At 39.5% G+C, this 13539-nt stretch overlaps 1 protein-coding gene across 1 annotated transcript in view; it reads left to right on the top strand.

Moving 5' to 3' along the window:
- The first annotated feature begins 11195 nt into the window (after positions 1 to 11195).
- Positions 11196 to 13539, top strand: part of LOC124776828 (hemolymph lipopolysaccharide-binding protein-like) — a 42108-nt gene continuing 39764 nt past the window's right edge. Inside the window, exon 1 of the mRNA XM_047251987.1 lies at positions 11196 to 11332. Coding sequence (XP_047107943.1) covers positions 11227 to 11332 — 106 coding nt within the window. The 5' untranslated portion in view covers positions 11196 to 11226. The remainder of the gene's footprint in view (positions 11333 to 13539) is intronic.

Genomic DNA, 13539 nt, shown 5'->3' with positions numbered 1-13539 from the left:
GACATACATTCACGTGAGTGACAATGAACACTTACGATAGCAAGCTTAATGAAGATGCGAATAATAAACCGAAAAATTAAGTCGCAATAGTTAATATTTTCTTATCCTTTATATCACACTTTTGAACAAAATCTTTTAAGTGATTTTAGAACCGTAACGTTATAGGAGACTATCGTTCGACTCTTGATAATGTGACTTTGTTGACATAAATTCAATGACTTTTTGTGTTTGTTGAGGAGACAACAACGCTTGGTTGTATGCCGGTGAACTTCAGTAGTCTGACAAACCTCACATAGTAGTAGCCAGAGGATTCAGGTGTTTCTATTTCCAAACAGATGATCCGGCGATGCAAAAATAAATTTCTTGTATCAGATTCGGTGGGATCCTTACCAGATAGGACCGACGGAGTACATCGGAAAGTTCAAAGAAGGGCAGCACGTTTTGTATTATCGCGAAATATGGTAGAGAGTGTCACTGAAATGATACAGGATTTGGGCTGGACATAATTAAAAAAAGGTATTTTTCGTTGAGAAGGAAGCTTCTCACAAAATTCCAACCACCAGCTTTCTCCTCCGAATGCGAATATATTTTGTTGACACCGATCTACATAGGGAGATACGATCACCACGATAAAATAAGGGTAATCAGAGCTCGTACGGAAAGATATAGGTGTTCGTTCTTTCCGCGCGCTATACGAGATTGGAATAATAGACAATTGTGTTCGATGAACAGAACATTAAAATATCTCTTAGAACAGTGGTAGAAAAACCAGCCCTTTTTGTACAGTGTTCACAGCAAGTTGTGGGGCCCTTTGTGACCACCACATAAAAATGTAGAAATGTACCAATTTCGTTGATTGTCGTGGACATTCATTCGCATCATATTTTTCAAATATACGACGTTTTCCTCCAGTTACAAACTTCTAGGGCTTTTAGAGGGAAATGAGTACATAATATTTAGAATATGAATCCACGTCCGGAAATGTACTGTTTTCGTTCTACGATGGTTTCGGTTCACTTGTGTAAAGCGTCCACGGCTGCTGAGGTAAAGAGAAAAGTCTCAGAATTACTTGTCCTGGTATGCAACAGAGTAGACAGGTTCACGTGTACTACGTCAGACGATGACGTGATGTCACTTAATGTCGTGTGCAAAATTTGATTTACGATACTTCTGTAGAGGCAGAGGAAGATCTGCTGGTAGTAGTTCCTGCCGCTCTGCTAAAAACTGAGGACACCAGGAGCCCGTTCAAAATATTTCGTAACTCATTCCTCTTTGCAAATCCTAGGTCTGTAACGGAAATTTCCGAATACCTTGCAGATATCTAAGAAGGCTCCTGATTCTGAAAATATGAATATGACATTTTTGAGGAAAGTCATATTCACTATTAAAACCTAAATTTTTGGGTTGAGTTTTACTAACAAAAGAGGACGGAAAAGCCTAGTTTAGGCAGTCTCCTTAGTAGGTCTGTTACATTTTCTAATTGTCCTGCCAATAAAATGAAGTCCTTGGTTGGCCTTCCCCACAATATTTTCTATGTCTTCCTTCCAGTTTAAGTTGTTCGTAATTGTAATACCTAGGTATTTAGTTGAATTTACGGCTTTTAGATTACACTGATTTATCGTGAAACCGAAGTTTAACGAATTCCTTTTAGCACTCATGTAGATGACCTCAAACTTTTCATTATTTAGGGTTAACTGCGAATTTTCGCACCATTCAGATATCTTTTCTAAATCGTTTTGCAATTTGTTTTGATCTTCTGATGATTTTAACAGTCGATAAACGACAGCGGCATCTCCAAACAACCTAAAAGGGCTGCTCAGATTGTCTCCCAAACCGTTTATATAGGTAAGGAACAGCAAAGGGCCTATAACAATACCTTGGGGAACTGTTTTACTCGATGACTTTCCGTCATTTACTACGAACTGTGACCTCTCTGACAAGAAATTACAAATCCAGTCACATAACTGAGACGATATTCCATGAGTACGCAATTTCACTACAAGCCGCTTGCGCGGTACAGTGTCAAAAGCCTTCCGGAAATCCATAAATACGGAATGATCTGAAATCCCTTGTCTACACAATATAGAGGTAGTTGTGTTTCACAAGAACGATGTTTTCTAAACGCATGTTGACTTTGTGTCAATAGACCGTTGTCTTCGAGGTAATTCATAATGTTTGAAGACAATATATGTTCCAAAATCCTGCTGCATATCGAGGTTAACGATATGGGCCTGTAATTAAGTGGATTACTCCTACTATCTTCCTTGAATATTGATGTGACCTGTGCAACTTTCCAGTCTTTAGGTACGGATCTTTCGTCCAGCGATTTTATGTGATTGTTAAGTACGGAGCTAATGCATCAACATACTCTGAAAGGAACTTGAGTGGTGTAGAGTCTGGAGCAAAAGACTTACTTTTATTAAGTGATTTAAGTTGCTTCACTACTCCGAGGATATTTACTTCTACGTTACTCATGTTGACAGCTGTCCTTGATTCGAATTCTGGAATGTTTACTTCTTGTGAAGGCATTTCGGAAGGCTGTGATTAGTAACTGTCTTCGATAGTATCTCCATTGCTATAGCGCAGAGAAGGCATTGATTGTTTCTTGCCGTTAACACACTTCACATACGACCAGAATCTCTGTGTTTTTTGCCAGTTTTCGAGACAAAGTTTCATTGTGGAAACTGTTATAAGCATCTCGCATTGAAGTTCGCGCTAAATTTCGAGCTTCTATAAAACATCGTCAATCTTGGGGATTTTGTGTCTGTTTAAAGTTGGCGTCTTTGTTTTTTTGTTTATGCAACAGTGTTCTGACCCGTTTTGTGTACAAGGAGAATCAGTTCCGTCGTTTGTTAATTTATTTGATATGAATCTCTCAACTGCTGCCGATACTACTTCTTTGAATTTAAGCCAAAAAAATGGTTGAAACGGCTCTGAGCATTACGGGACTTAACATCTATTGTCATCAGTACCCTAGAACTTAGAACTACTTAAACCTAACGACATCACACAACACCCAGTCATCACAAGGCAGAGAAAATTCCTGACCCCGCCGGGAATCGAACCCGGGAACCCGGGCGTGGGAAGCGAGAACGCTACCGCACGACCACGAGCTGCGGATAGAATTTAAGCCACATCTGGTCTACACTTATATTATTAATTTGGAAGAGTGGAGATTGTCTCTCAGGAAGACGCCAAGCGAATTTTTATCTGATTTTATTAATAGGTACATATTTCATTTATTTTTGAGGATTTGAGGGTTACAATAATCAGTCTCACTACGACAACCCTGTGTTCACTAATCCCTGTATCGGTTTGATGCTCGTTATTAACTCAGTATTATTTGTTGCTAAGAGGTTAAGTGTGTTTTCACAACCGTTTATTATTCGTATACGGCTCATGAACTATCTGCTCGAAATAATTTTCAGAGAATACGTTTAATAAAATTTCGGATCATGTTTTAGGCGCACCTCCAGAGTTAAACATGTATTGTCGACAACATATCGAGGGTAAACTAAAGTCACCATCAACTATAATCTTATGAGTCGGGTACGTGTTTGAAATGAAACTCAAGTTTTCTTTGAACCTTTCAGCAACAGTATCATCTGAACTGGGAGGTCGGTAAACAAAGTAGCCCCTACCCCTCCCTTCGTATTAAGCCTTGCGGAAAATGTGTTGGAATTTCCATTTTTAAGGTGCGTAGGAAGATTGAGATATCAGAATCGAGTGATGCCACTTTCATTTAAGAGGAACACAGGTATACAATTCACATAAGGGAGCAGAAATTTGTTCGTACCTTTTCAGAGGAACCATACGGGTACTAACATTCGTTTGTATAAGGAAATAACCCAAGACCAGATCTGAATTGTTGGATGAGAGTATGAACCTCCTTCTTTCGAACGAGTGTCCATAGTTTTATACCCTTGCAGTATTTTAAACGCAGTTCTGTCCCCCAAATATCTGAGCAGCCTCATTAAACAGTTTCTGCTCATGAATGATTTTTCAGTTTTCTGACCTTATTTCATTCTTACGTCACAAAGCATTAGGAAGTTGACTATAAGAAAGGGCGGGAAAACGGGCAGGAAAGGCTGATTGTAGGTTAAGCTCAAAAACACCAGTGATGTAAACGTTAATAAATCATTAGCGTTTTTAAGCCACTAGAGTTAGACATGGTGGCAGAATCTGCATCATATCTGTATCAAATCTTTATTGGAAGATATATCTTTTTACCACACACGAAGGCAAAAGACATAGTGTATGTAATTCTTGAAACGGTGGATGTCTCCCGTAATTGAGAATTCAATCGTTACGATAGATTTGTTTATGGATCTATATGGATATACATGTCTTGTATACTATACTACTACGATTCCAGAGAGAAAGAGCAGTTTCGACGAAGGTCACATATCGCGCACTTTAATTTTGTGAACTTATATTTCTCTTTTTTGTCTTCATTATCGTTGTTCGATGTGTTTAGCATAGCAGGTTTTAAATCAGAGCGTATGTAGGCTCCTGCTCCACCCATCGTCCGTCATGTTTGTCGTGTCTTAGAAAGATGTAGCCATCTAGATTCACTGAGCTTATGGGTGTACTTGGTTTGAGACAGGTTTCCGACAGAACTATTACATGAATGTCTATGTATTGATATAAATGACTGAACTTAAAGAGATGAACTGGAAGGGAAAAGACATTCGCGAGTGCAACTTGATGCATAGTGCATCCAGGTGCATGACGTTCGAGGATGCAGCTGGTGGGCAGTTGCGACTCTGGATTCGCGCTGCCGTGGGAACAAAGCGTACGAAAACGCTAAAGTGGGGAGTGCATGTTGCAGGACGTGAAAGTGACCGGTAATATCAGGCAGGAGGGAGGTTTTGTGGCCAATGTCAGCGAGGTTTCAGCAATTGTTAAACTGCCAAGTGGTCACAGGAAAAGAGGCTCGCTGAACAGAGCTAGAATAATATGTGCACAACAGAACTGAAAACAAGATAAACGGAATATAAACAGTGTGTACAATTAATGGCGCTAATTATAAGTAACAAGAATAATATGATAATATAGTGCCAAATAAAAGTTGAAGTAAGATGATCATGTACAATAATCGACAATTTATGTAAGAAACAGCAAAAAACAGTAATTATTACTGAAATATAACAAAAACAATTAACACGTTACTTAAGTTATTACTGGGAATAATCTTCAGTATAAACACACAGACTAGCGGCAGAAGAAATTAACATGTGTTTAGCTCCTGAAGCACAGGCTTTTGAATTCCTTTACATTGCAAACTGATCTTTTTCTAATTTCGGTCTTCACCATTATCCTATCATCATTTGTCCATACGTTCTGTAGGCCAGTTCTGAAAATCGCCTTCTTCAAAGTTTTTAATCTTTTAGGAGTGAGATCCTCTCGTATTGTCAGACTTGACTTCACTACTTCCTTCGTCGATGTCACGATTTCATATGTTTTCCTGTACGAAACAAACTTTAATATTATCGATCTAGGATTTTTAGATCATGGCGCCCTATGTCCCATCTATGACTTTTGACAATGACATTCAATGTCGCCCGCATGCGTAGCTTTTTGATGACATTATTCATCACTAATGCGTCAGTATTCTTTCCGCTATGCTTTACAATCCCGAACAGCATGAGATTATTGCGTTTCTGATATTGTTCAAGGTAATCAGACTACCCGATAAGTTTTTGTTCGAACAATCGTTCCCTATTCTCATTTTCCTTGAATGATTAGTTCAGAGCATGAATCTCGCTTGCATTCGCATTCAGAGTTTTTTGTCCGTCCGTGACCGCATTAGTGATGGTATGGACAGCATGGCCGAACGTGTTCTATGCTTGTAGTGTGGCATTAACCTTAGCCTTAACGCATTCTTAAAGTAAAAAACTTTATATCTCTGCTTCTAATCCTTTCCTAAATAACTTATTATTTGGGTCTTCCATTCTTTAATTGAATTATGTCTTCCGTTAAATAAGGTTTCTTTACATGGACTCCTCAGAATTGCTAAACTGTGATCTGAATCTCTATTTGCTCCTGAGAACACAATACGATCTAATACATGATTTCGAAACTTCTACCTTGCAGATGGTACTTTCATGAGCCGTCAGGCCTTTGACAAGTGTATCTTCTCGTCTTGAGATTCTTGAGAAGTGTACGTGATAATGCTTGCTGAAAATGATTGAAGACATAAACGGGTCTTTCTGCTGTCTCGTTCATTCTGCAATCCCTTATTCCCCACTCTCTATTTCGTTCCTTCTTCTACTACAGTGTTTCAATCTCCAATGAGTTTAAGATTTTTATCGTCCTCTACAATCTGAATAGCCTGGTAACAGCCTTCTTTTCAGCTTCGGCTAGTGACATCAGCATGACTAACTAAACTGTTGTTAGTGGCTACGGTTTGCAGTAGTATCACTGAATCGTTCACGACAAGCAACTCATTTCCCTGCCTTTCAATTAAAAACGGATACTGCTGCCATTTTATTTGGTCTACAATTTTTCTTCCGCGTTTTTTTCTCGATGCTCGGGGCTTTTTTGCGATAAACTTACAAAAAATCTACGATACAAGGTACTGGCTAAGACTGGCCACTACTTTCATCTTTCAGGCAGCATATGAATCTTTCGGCGGAAGAATTTGCGTCTTTTGAAGACATCCGCAAATCATCCAATTTTGCACTTGTTCATATCAATGGAAGTGACGGTCAGCGAGGCTGTGTGTCATAGACCGAAAAAGATGGTAGTCAGAGGGAGAAATGTCTAGATTATACAGCGGTTAGTGTGGGACTCTCGTTTCACCGTTTGCAATTGATTTTTGACGCGTTTTGTGATATTAGATCGAGGACTGCCATGCTGCAAAAACATCTTTTCGCATCTACCGCTGTACTGTGACGATTTATCTTTCAGCGCTTGACTCAAACTCATCACTTCCTTTCTAGAACGATCTTCTGTGAATGTTTCCTTCGGTTTCAGTAGCTTCGACAACCTACTCTCTTCCACCGGTTTTCGACGTCAGACGGAGCAGTCTGTACACGTTCTTTACTACGAGCAGTGGAGAACAACTATATAAGGCAATCACAAATCGGCTAATAACATGATGGCGTTATGTTTACAAAAGTCAAATCTTATTCGATGATACTTATGACGTACCCCCTATACCACCACTTGCCGCTACTGCATATATTGCAAAACTGCGGAAGAAAAGCTGTAGACCTGAAATCATGTTCTCCTCTTGTTTCACTGTTTTACCGTATATTCTGGGCTGTAAATCAAAGAGAACAGTTTTTCATCAGGATAACACAATAGCTCTCAAAGTTACTTTAGTAATGGGAACCATACCGTGTAACAGAATAAACAGATCTCTTCTTCGGAGCCCCGTAACTGTCTCTCACTGCGAAACATAGTTTTGAAATTTGGCTCAAAGGTACCTATAATCTTCCTCTGTAATGCTGTAAAAGCGTGGCGGCCTGCGGTGTCACCCTTCGGCTCTGCAATGCTTCAGACAGCGAGGTGTCGACACAAATAAAAATAAGCGCACACATCGAAAGTTCATGTGAGCTGTAAGAGACGCTAATGAAAATACTCATTTCCCTGTGGCGTTGCTTCCCAAACATTCCGCGGTTGAAAGCAACAGCTTGCTGTACGGTGAGCCTCAGGAAGATGTCAGAGGTGTCACAGTTTGTAGTTATTGACGGAAACTCATCGAGTAAAACAGAAGTTATTTCTGGCGTTCCCCAAGGTAGTGTTATAGGCCCTTTGCTGTTCCTTATCTATACAAACGATTTTGAAGACAATCTGAGCAGCCGTCTTACGTTGTTTGCAGATGACGCTGTCGTTTATCGACTAATAAAGTAATCAGAAGACCAAAACAAATTGCAAAACGAGTGTGAGGTCATCCACATGAGTGCTAAAAGGAACTCGTTAAACTTCGGTCACACGATAAATCAGTCTAATCTAAATGCCGTAAATTCAACTAAATACCTAGGTATTACAATAACGAACAACTTAAATTGGATGGAAGACATAGAAAATGTTGTGGGCAAGGCTAACCAAAGACTGCGTTTTATTGGCAGGACACTTAGAAAATGTAACAGACCTACTAAGGAGAATCCCTACATTACGCTTGTCCGTCCACTTTTAGAATAATGCTGCGCGGTGTGGGATTCTTACTAGATAGGACCGACGGAGTACATCGAAAAAGTTCAAAGGAAGGCAGCACGTTTTGTACTATCGCAGAATATTGGAGAGAGTGTCATTAAAATGATACAGGATTTGGGTTGGACATCATTAAAAGAAAGGCGTTTTTCGTTGAGACGAAATCTTCTCACGATATTCCAGTCACCAACTTTCTCCTCCGAATGCGAAAATGCTTTGTTGACACCGACCTACATAGGGAGGAACAATCACCGAGATAAAGTAAGAGAAATCAGTTGTCGTATGGAGAGACATAGGTATTCATTCTTTCCGCGCACTATACGAGACTGGAATAATAAAGAATTGTGAAGGTGGTTCGATGAACCATCTGCCAGGCACTTAAATGTGAGTTGCAGAGTATCCATGTAGATGCAGATGTTTTTGACGAAATTTCACACTGCAGACACCCTGAGACGTTTCAGGGCTGCTCTAAGGAAGTTGTGGCGTTGTATTTCCATTGAACGTGATTGCTGGCCTTTGGGGTGCATCGCGAAAGCAATTTTGATTCTCGTGTAGAAGTTGGAATCACTAGGGATCATACAAAACCATTCCACCAAATTGGAACGTGATTCAAAGTAGGAATGGATACTTCCGCTTTTTCAACCCTTCTGTTTTCTGTATCCCTGTGGCGTGATAACACGGGAGTGTAACATTAACATGTGCCTGAATAAAACGGCAAAAATATCGCTTTATGTTCAACCTCCCCCATCGCATAATTCGGCAACATCTTCGGTGCAACACAACCAACTTCGAACAGCACTTAAGAAATGCATTTTCAGATATTTCTATAACAAATCAGAATGGTCATTGATGTAGCACCTGAGAGTTAGGCAAGCCTTACGACACCTCTTCGATGTGGTTTGCCTAACATTAGGCGCTAGAACAGCCGCCAGCTGGATTGGTGTCAAGAATATCTGACACGTACATTTCTAATGTGCGAAACGAAACACCAAGTGTGTTGCCGTACAGGGTCCCGTTTTATTCAAGCAATTAGTAACGTTGCACACCCACGTCATTACGTCGCAGGATGGCGGGAAACAGGAGATCAAAGAGTGTAAATACTCTTTGCTGCTTCGCGTCACGTTCAAACTTCATCGAATCGTTTTCAACGATCCATAGTGGTTCCAAAATTTTCCACGAAAGGAAGAATTGCGGCCCCTTTGTACTCCAAGGGGGAAACGTACGAGTGTGTCAGTAATGTCAAAGGTTGTGAAGAACACCGTCCTCTTGCTCATCGCACGGTGGACTGCTGGTTTAATCCTTAAAATACCTAGGAATCAAAGCCCCAGACAAAGGGGTGTTATTATTGACGGCCTTTAAGAGACCCCTAGTGGATTTTTCGTATCGGTTCTGAGCGGCGATCTATCTGAATGCTTTCCTCGGACACCAATTAGAAACCGCCCGATTTCAGCGCTGTGTGTCTCGGTTCGATGACGACCTTCTCATAATTTGATACGACTACAGTGGCGTTGGACAGATTTGTGATGAAATTTGGTGCCAATGTGAGATCATTAACTCACCTTACTGGCCACATGAACTTCTCAGCTGTGACCATCTTTACATGTGTTGATTCCCTACTGTTTGAAACTCCGCCGAGACCGCAGCTGATGTCGCAGCGCATCACGCACCTTCGAGCCAAATTTTAAAAATTCGTCGCAATGGGAGATAATTACGTGGATTCGAAAAAAACGTGATATAAGTTTGAGATATGAATATTGTCACAAATATGTCATTCACCATAATTAGTTGCGTGTTTCCGCATGTTAAGGAATGAGAAGAGTATGTGTGCCAAAGGTTATTTTGCAGACCATACAAAGCAGCACTTCGGAAATGGAGTCCATTCATATTTTTAAAAAAAGAAAATGTAGTCTTATACTGCTATATCAGGATTTTTCTTCGTTACGACATTTGCGTATCAGTATTTCATTTAAATTAATGTTACTGGATTTCCATGCTCTAGCTTGCGATTTAATTCTATCATGTCAATGAACCCACTTTAATCTAGTGGTCGGAATGTATTACTGTGGACTTGTGGAGAGAAAGTGTGTCTCGAAATGTTGTTGCAATTTAATGCGTTTTTGTTAAAACCATTTACACTAATCGTCAGTCGTTTCTTAATCATTCCGTTGTTCAAAAATAGAAGAAAATTAATCAAAGTACCCATTAATGTCAAATCTATTAACTGCAATGCGTACCTACTCGCAATCTGGTTGAAACGATATAGTGCTTCCGAATGCAACACTCTGAAATTTATTACTATTTTTACGTACTGTGTATCTTGGCCTCGTCATTACTTAAAACATAACGAGAATTAGAAACTTACAGAATATGAATATCGACCAACAGTCCATTAACATATTCTCGTCATATTTTGAGCGGATAGTGAGGTCAAGATACAGTGCTACGTTTCACGTGCAAATATACTGTTTGATAATATGCGCAACGATCTCTTTTCTGGCGAATTGTTCAGACTTCTTTGTTTTCTATTGTCTACTTCAACATCCGTAAGTGACAAACTGAGGAACCATTTGCATTTCAGAAGTGCGTGGAACGCTTTCATTGCACGAAAGGAAGAAAGTAAGTAATGCATTTATAGGCTAACGTGCAACAACGTAACTTAATGCAAACAACGTTGCGTGTAATAAATCTGCCGGTAAAAGTCAAAGAATGGACTCCAAGACATGTACGCCTACTTATTAATATGTGCACCATCAGACAGTATCGCTTAGGTAACAGGAACGTAAACGGATGAATCCGCAGATGACAGCTCTACTCATGTCTGAAGTAACAGTACTACGTTCACCAGGCATGTACAAAACAGACAGCCTCTCGGGTTACAGCTGTAAATGTTAGGACTACGTATTTTTAGTAAGATTACTCTTCCAGGCTCTAAAAAAATTAAAGCAGTTGTGGACCAACAAAGAATCTCGTTTATCGTCCTTATCCGGGTCTGTGTTTGTATATACAGCGCTGTTTCTGTACTTTCCGTAGACGCAGCTGCTCCTTGAAAGGAAGTGGGACTGACCCATGGTGGGGTCACTACGATTACTCCAACTCTTCCAACTCTTCTGCACTGAGAGGGCCAGCAGTCGTTTCTGTTCTGAAGGAGACAGCGCCACCGATCTTCATCATCGTAAGTAAGAGTCAGCCTCGCGAAATGGCAGTACTGTTACATACTAAAACATTATCAAGCAATGAAACCGAGGGAATTGAGATGTTTGCGTCAATAGAATATGGTAACAGTTTTCAGAATACATTCTAATTGCAATATCGTCTTCTTCCATGTGACGTTCTGATCCTAATGTCTTTCCCACTTTTACGCATCTTGATATCTTCGTATATAAATATTCCGCTTGCGTGTGTTTGTGCTCACAAAACTTGAAAGGTAGTTAGTCGATTCACCTAAAATTTTAACACAATGTTGTGTTTGAATGCGTGTGTGTTTTTGTACACTTGCTTTTTGTATTAGTAAGTATGTAATGTATAAAGGGGAAACATTGTCACCAAAAGTATAGAAAAATTCTTGACCGCTTTACTCCGGATTTATACACGATACTCTAATGAACATATGAACGTAGGTTATACTTTTTGTGAATATAATAAATACATATGTACTCAGTAGATAAAAGGTACTTCATTTGCGGATGAAACTATGCTTCGAACATGACTTGATGTGATCTTCGTCTCAAAGCCACGTGATTTCTACACTTACGGAATCGGAAAGGTACTCCAGTGTTGGCAGAATGTTGTAAATACTGAGGTAGAATATATTATTGATGTTTAGTATTTTATCCATCTTCAGCAACTGTAGTCGCATACATTGAAATAATGACCCCCAGTTGTATAAAAAAAAATTTATTTCCTTAACAGGCACTTAGAGCCCTTCTTGAGAAGATTACAACTCCCGCATGATTTGCGAGTGTCAACAATTAAGATGCACGCAGCATATTTCTGAACTACTTGAACGTAGCTGTATGCTGTAGGCATCGTACTGTTGACACTTGTAAATAATGAGGTTGCTATAACCTTTTGGAGGAGGGCACTTAGTGCCTGTAACCGGTTAAGGAAACAAAATTTCTTTTATGCAACTCATTGCCGATTATTCCGTCATACATTACTGATGGCTTAAGTCTCGATTATGTGTATTTGTTATGTTTGTTGTATAGAAAAACGCTACGAACTTATGCGACAACACAATATTACAGCATAAGAGCAATAAAAAAACCTCAGTTTTGATGTGATGTTTATATCTATGAAAAATTAATTTATATTGCACAGCGTAAGGAATATATTATATCTTCATTAACGCTTTCCACTACCGAGTATAGAAAAAATTCGTTTGACACAAAAGACATTCAACATCATTCTAATGTATGCTGCACGGAAATGGCGAGAGCGTCGCACAGCCGAGTTACTTTGACCAAGTATCAAGCTTACGCTTGCAGGACTCAATTACTATCACAGTATTGCACAGTGTTAAAGAGTGATGCCACCTTAATCAAGTTACGGAATGTTACATATAAGATTAATAACTCAGTAAGGTGAATGAGCCTGTAAGCATATACGCTGACCTTCGCTAATCCAACATAACAATTATCCAACAAACTCGAGTGCAGGAACGCCGCAAACGATTTTTGTAAATTTATCCTTTTGTCGATGTTCTCATAATAATTGTTTTGAGGATATCTTTTATTTTGATAGCTGCATTTGTGAATTTTCACTTCAGACGCGATCTCAGATTTCTTTATGTTTTAAATACGATGTACAATAACGTAAATCCTGTTATCTACGAGATTTGCAGTGTCATAGTCCATTGGGGGAGTAAGATGTTGTAGCTGTAGTAGTGTTATTGATCTTGGTACAATTTGTACTACGGTATTGTACACGACATGTTATTAAAGTTACAAAACAAAAAGTAATTCACATGAACGTCATTAACGGTCTACTTTCACAAGATTGGCACACTTAGCTGTCCGTGACCTTATAGGGCAATTATCCCTCTATTTGTCTGAAGTAATTTTGCAAATCGCGTAAAGCTAGAATCATAAAGTTCCGGTGGTATTAGAGTCTCCATACACACGAACACGAGACCCATCCGCTTGAAACATAGCAAGCTAGAATCAGAAAGTTCCGGTGGTATTAGAGCCTCCATAGACCCGAACACGAGACCCATCCGCTTGAAACATAGCAAAATTCTTCGGTTTGTCCCGGGTGAACAACAGTGTCTCGCATATACATTACTGCAAAAAAGTCTTTTCGTAACGTAAGTAGCTAATGTTAGACTGTACATTCATTTCTTATCAATAGTCACTGCACTCGACATATAGAATTTATTTCTCA

This window comes from Schistocerca piceifrons, chromosome 2, assembly GCF_021461385.2.
Source record: "Schistocerca piceifrons isolate TAMUIC-IGC-003096 chromosome 2, iqSchPice1.1, whole genome shotgun sequence".
NCBI lineage: Eukaryota > Metazoa > Arthropoda > Insecta > Orthoptera > Acrididae > Schistocerca > Schistocerca piceifrons.
Note: the sequence above shows the minus strand (reverse complement) of the source record. Positions and strands in the feature narration are given on the sequence as shown.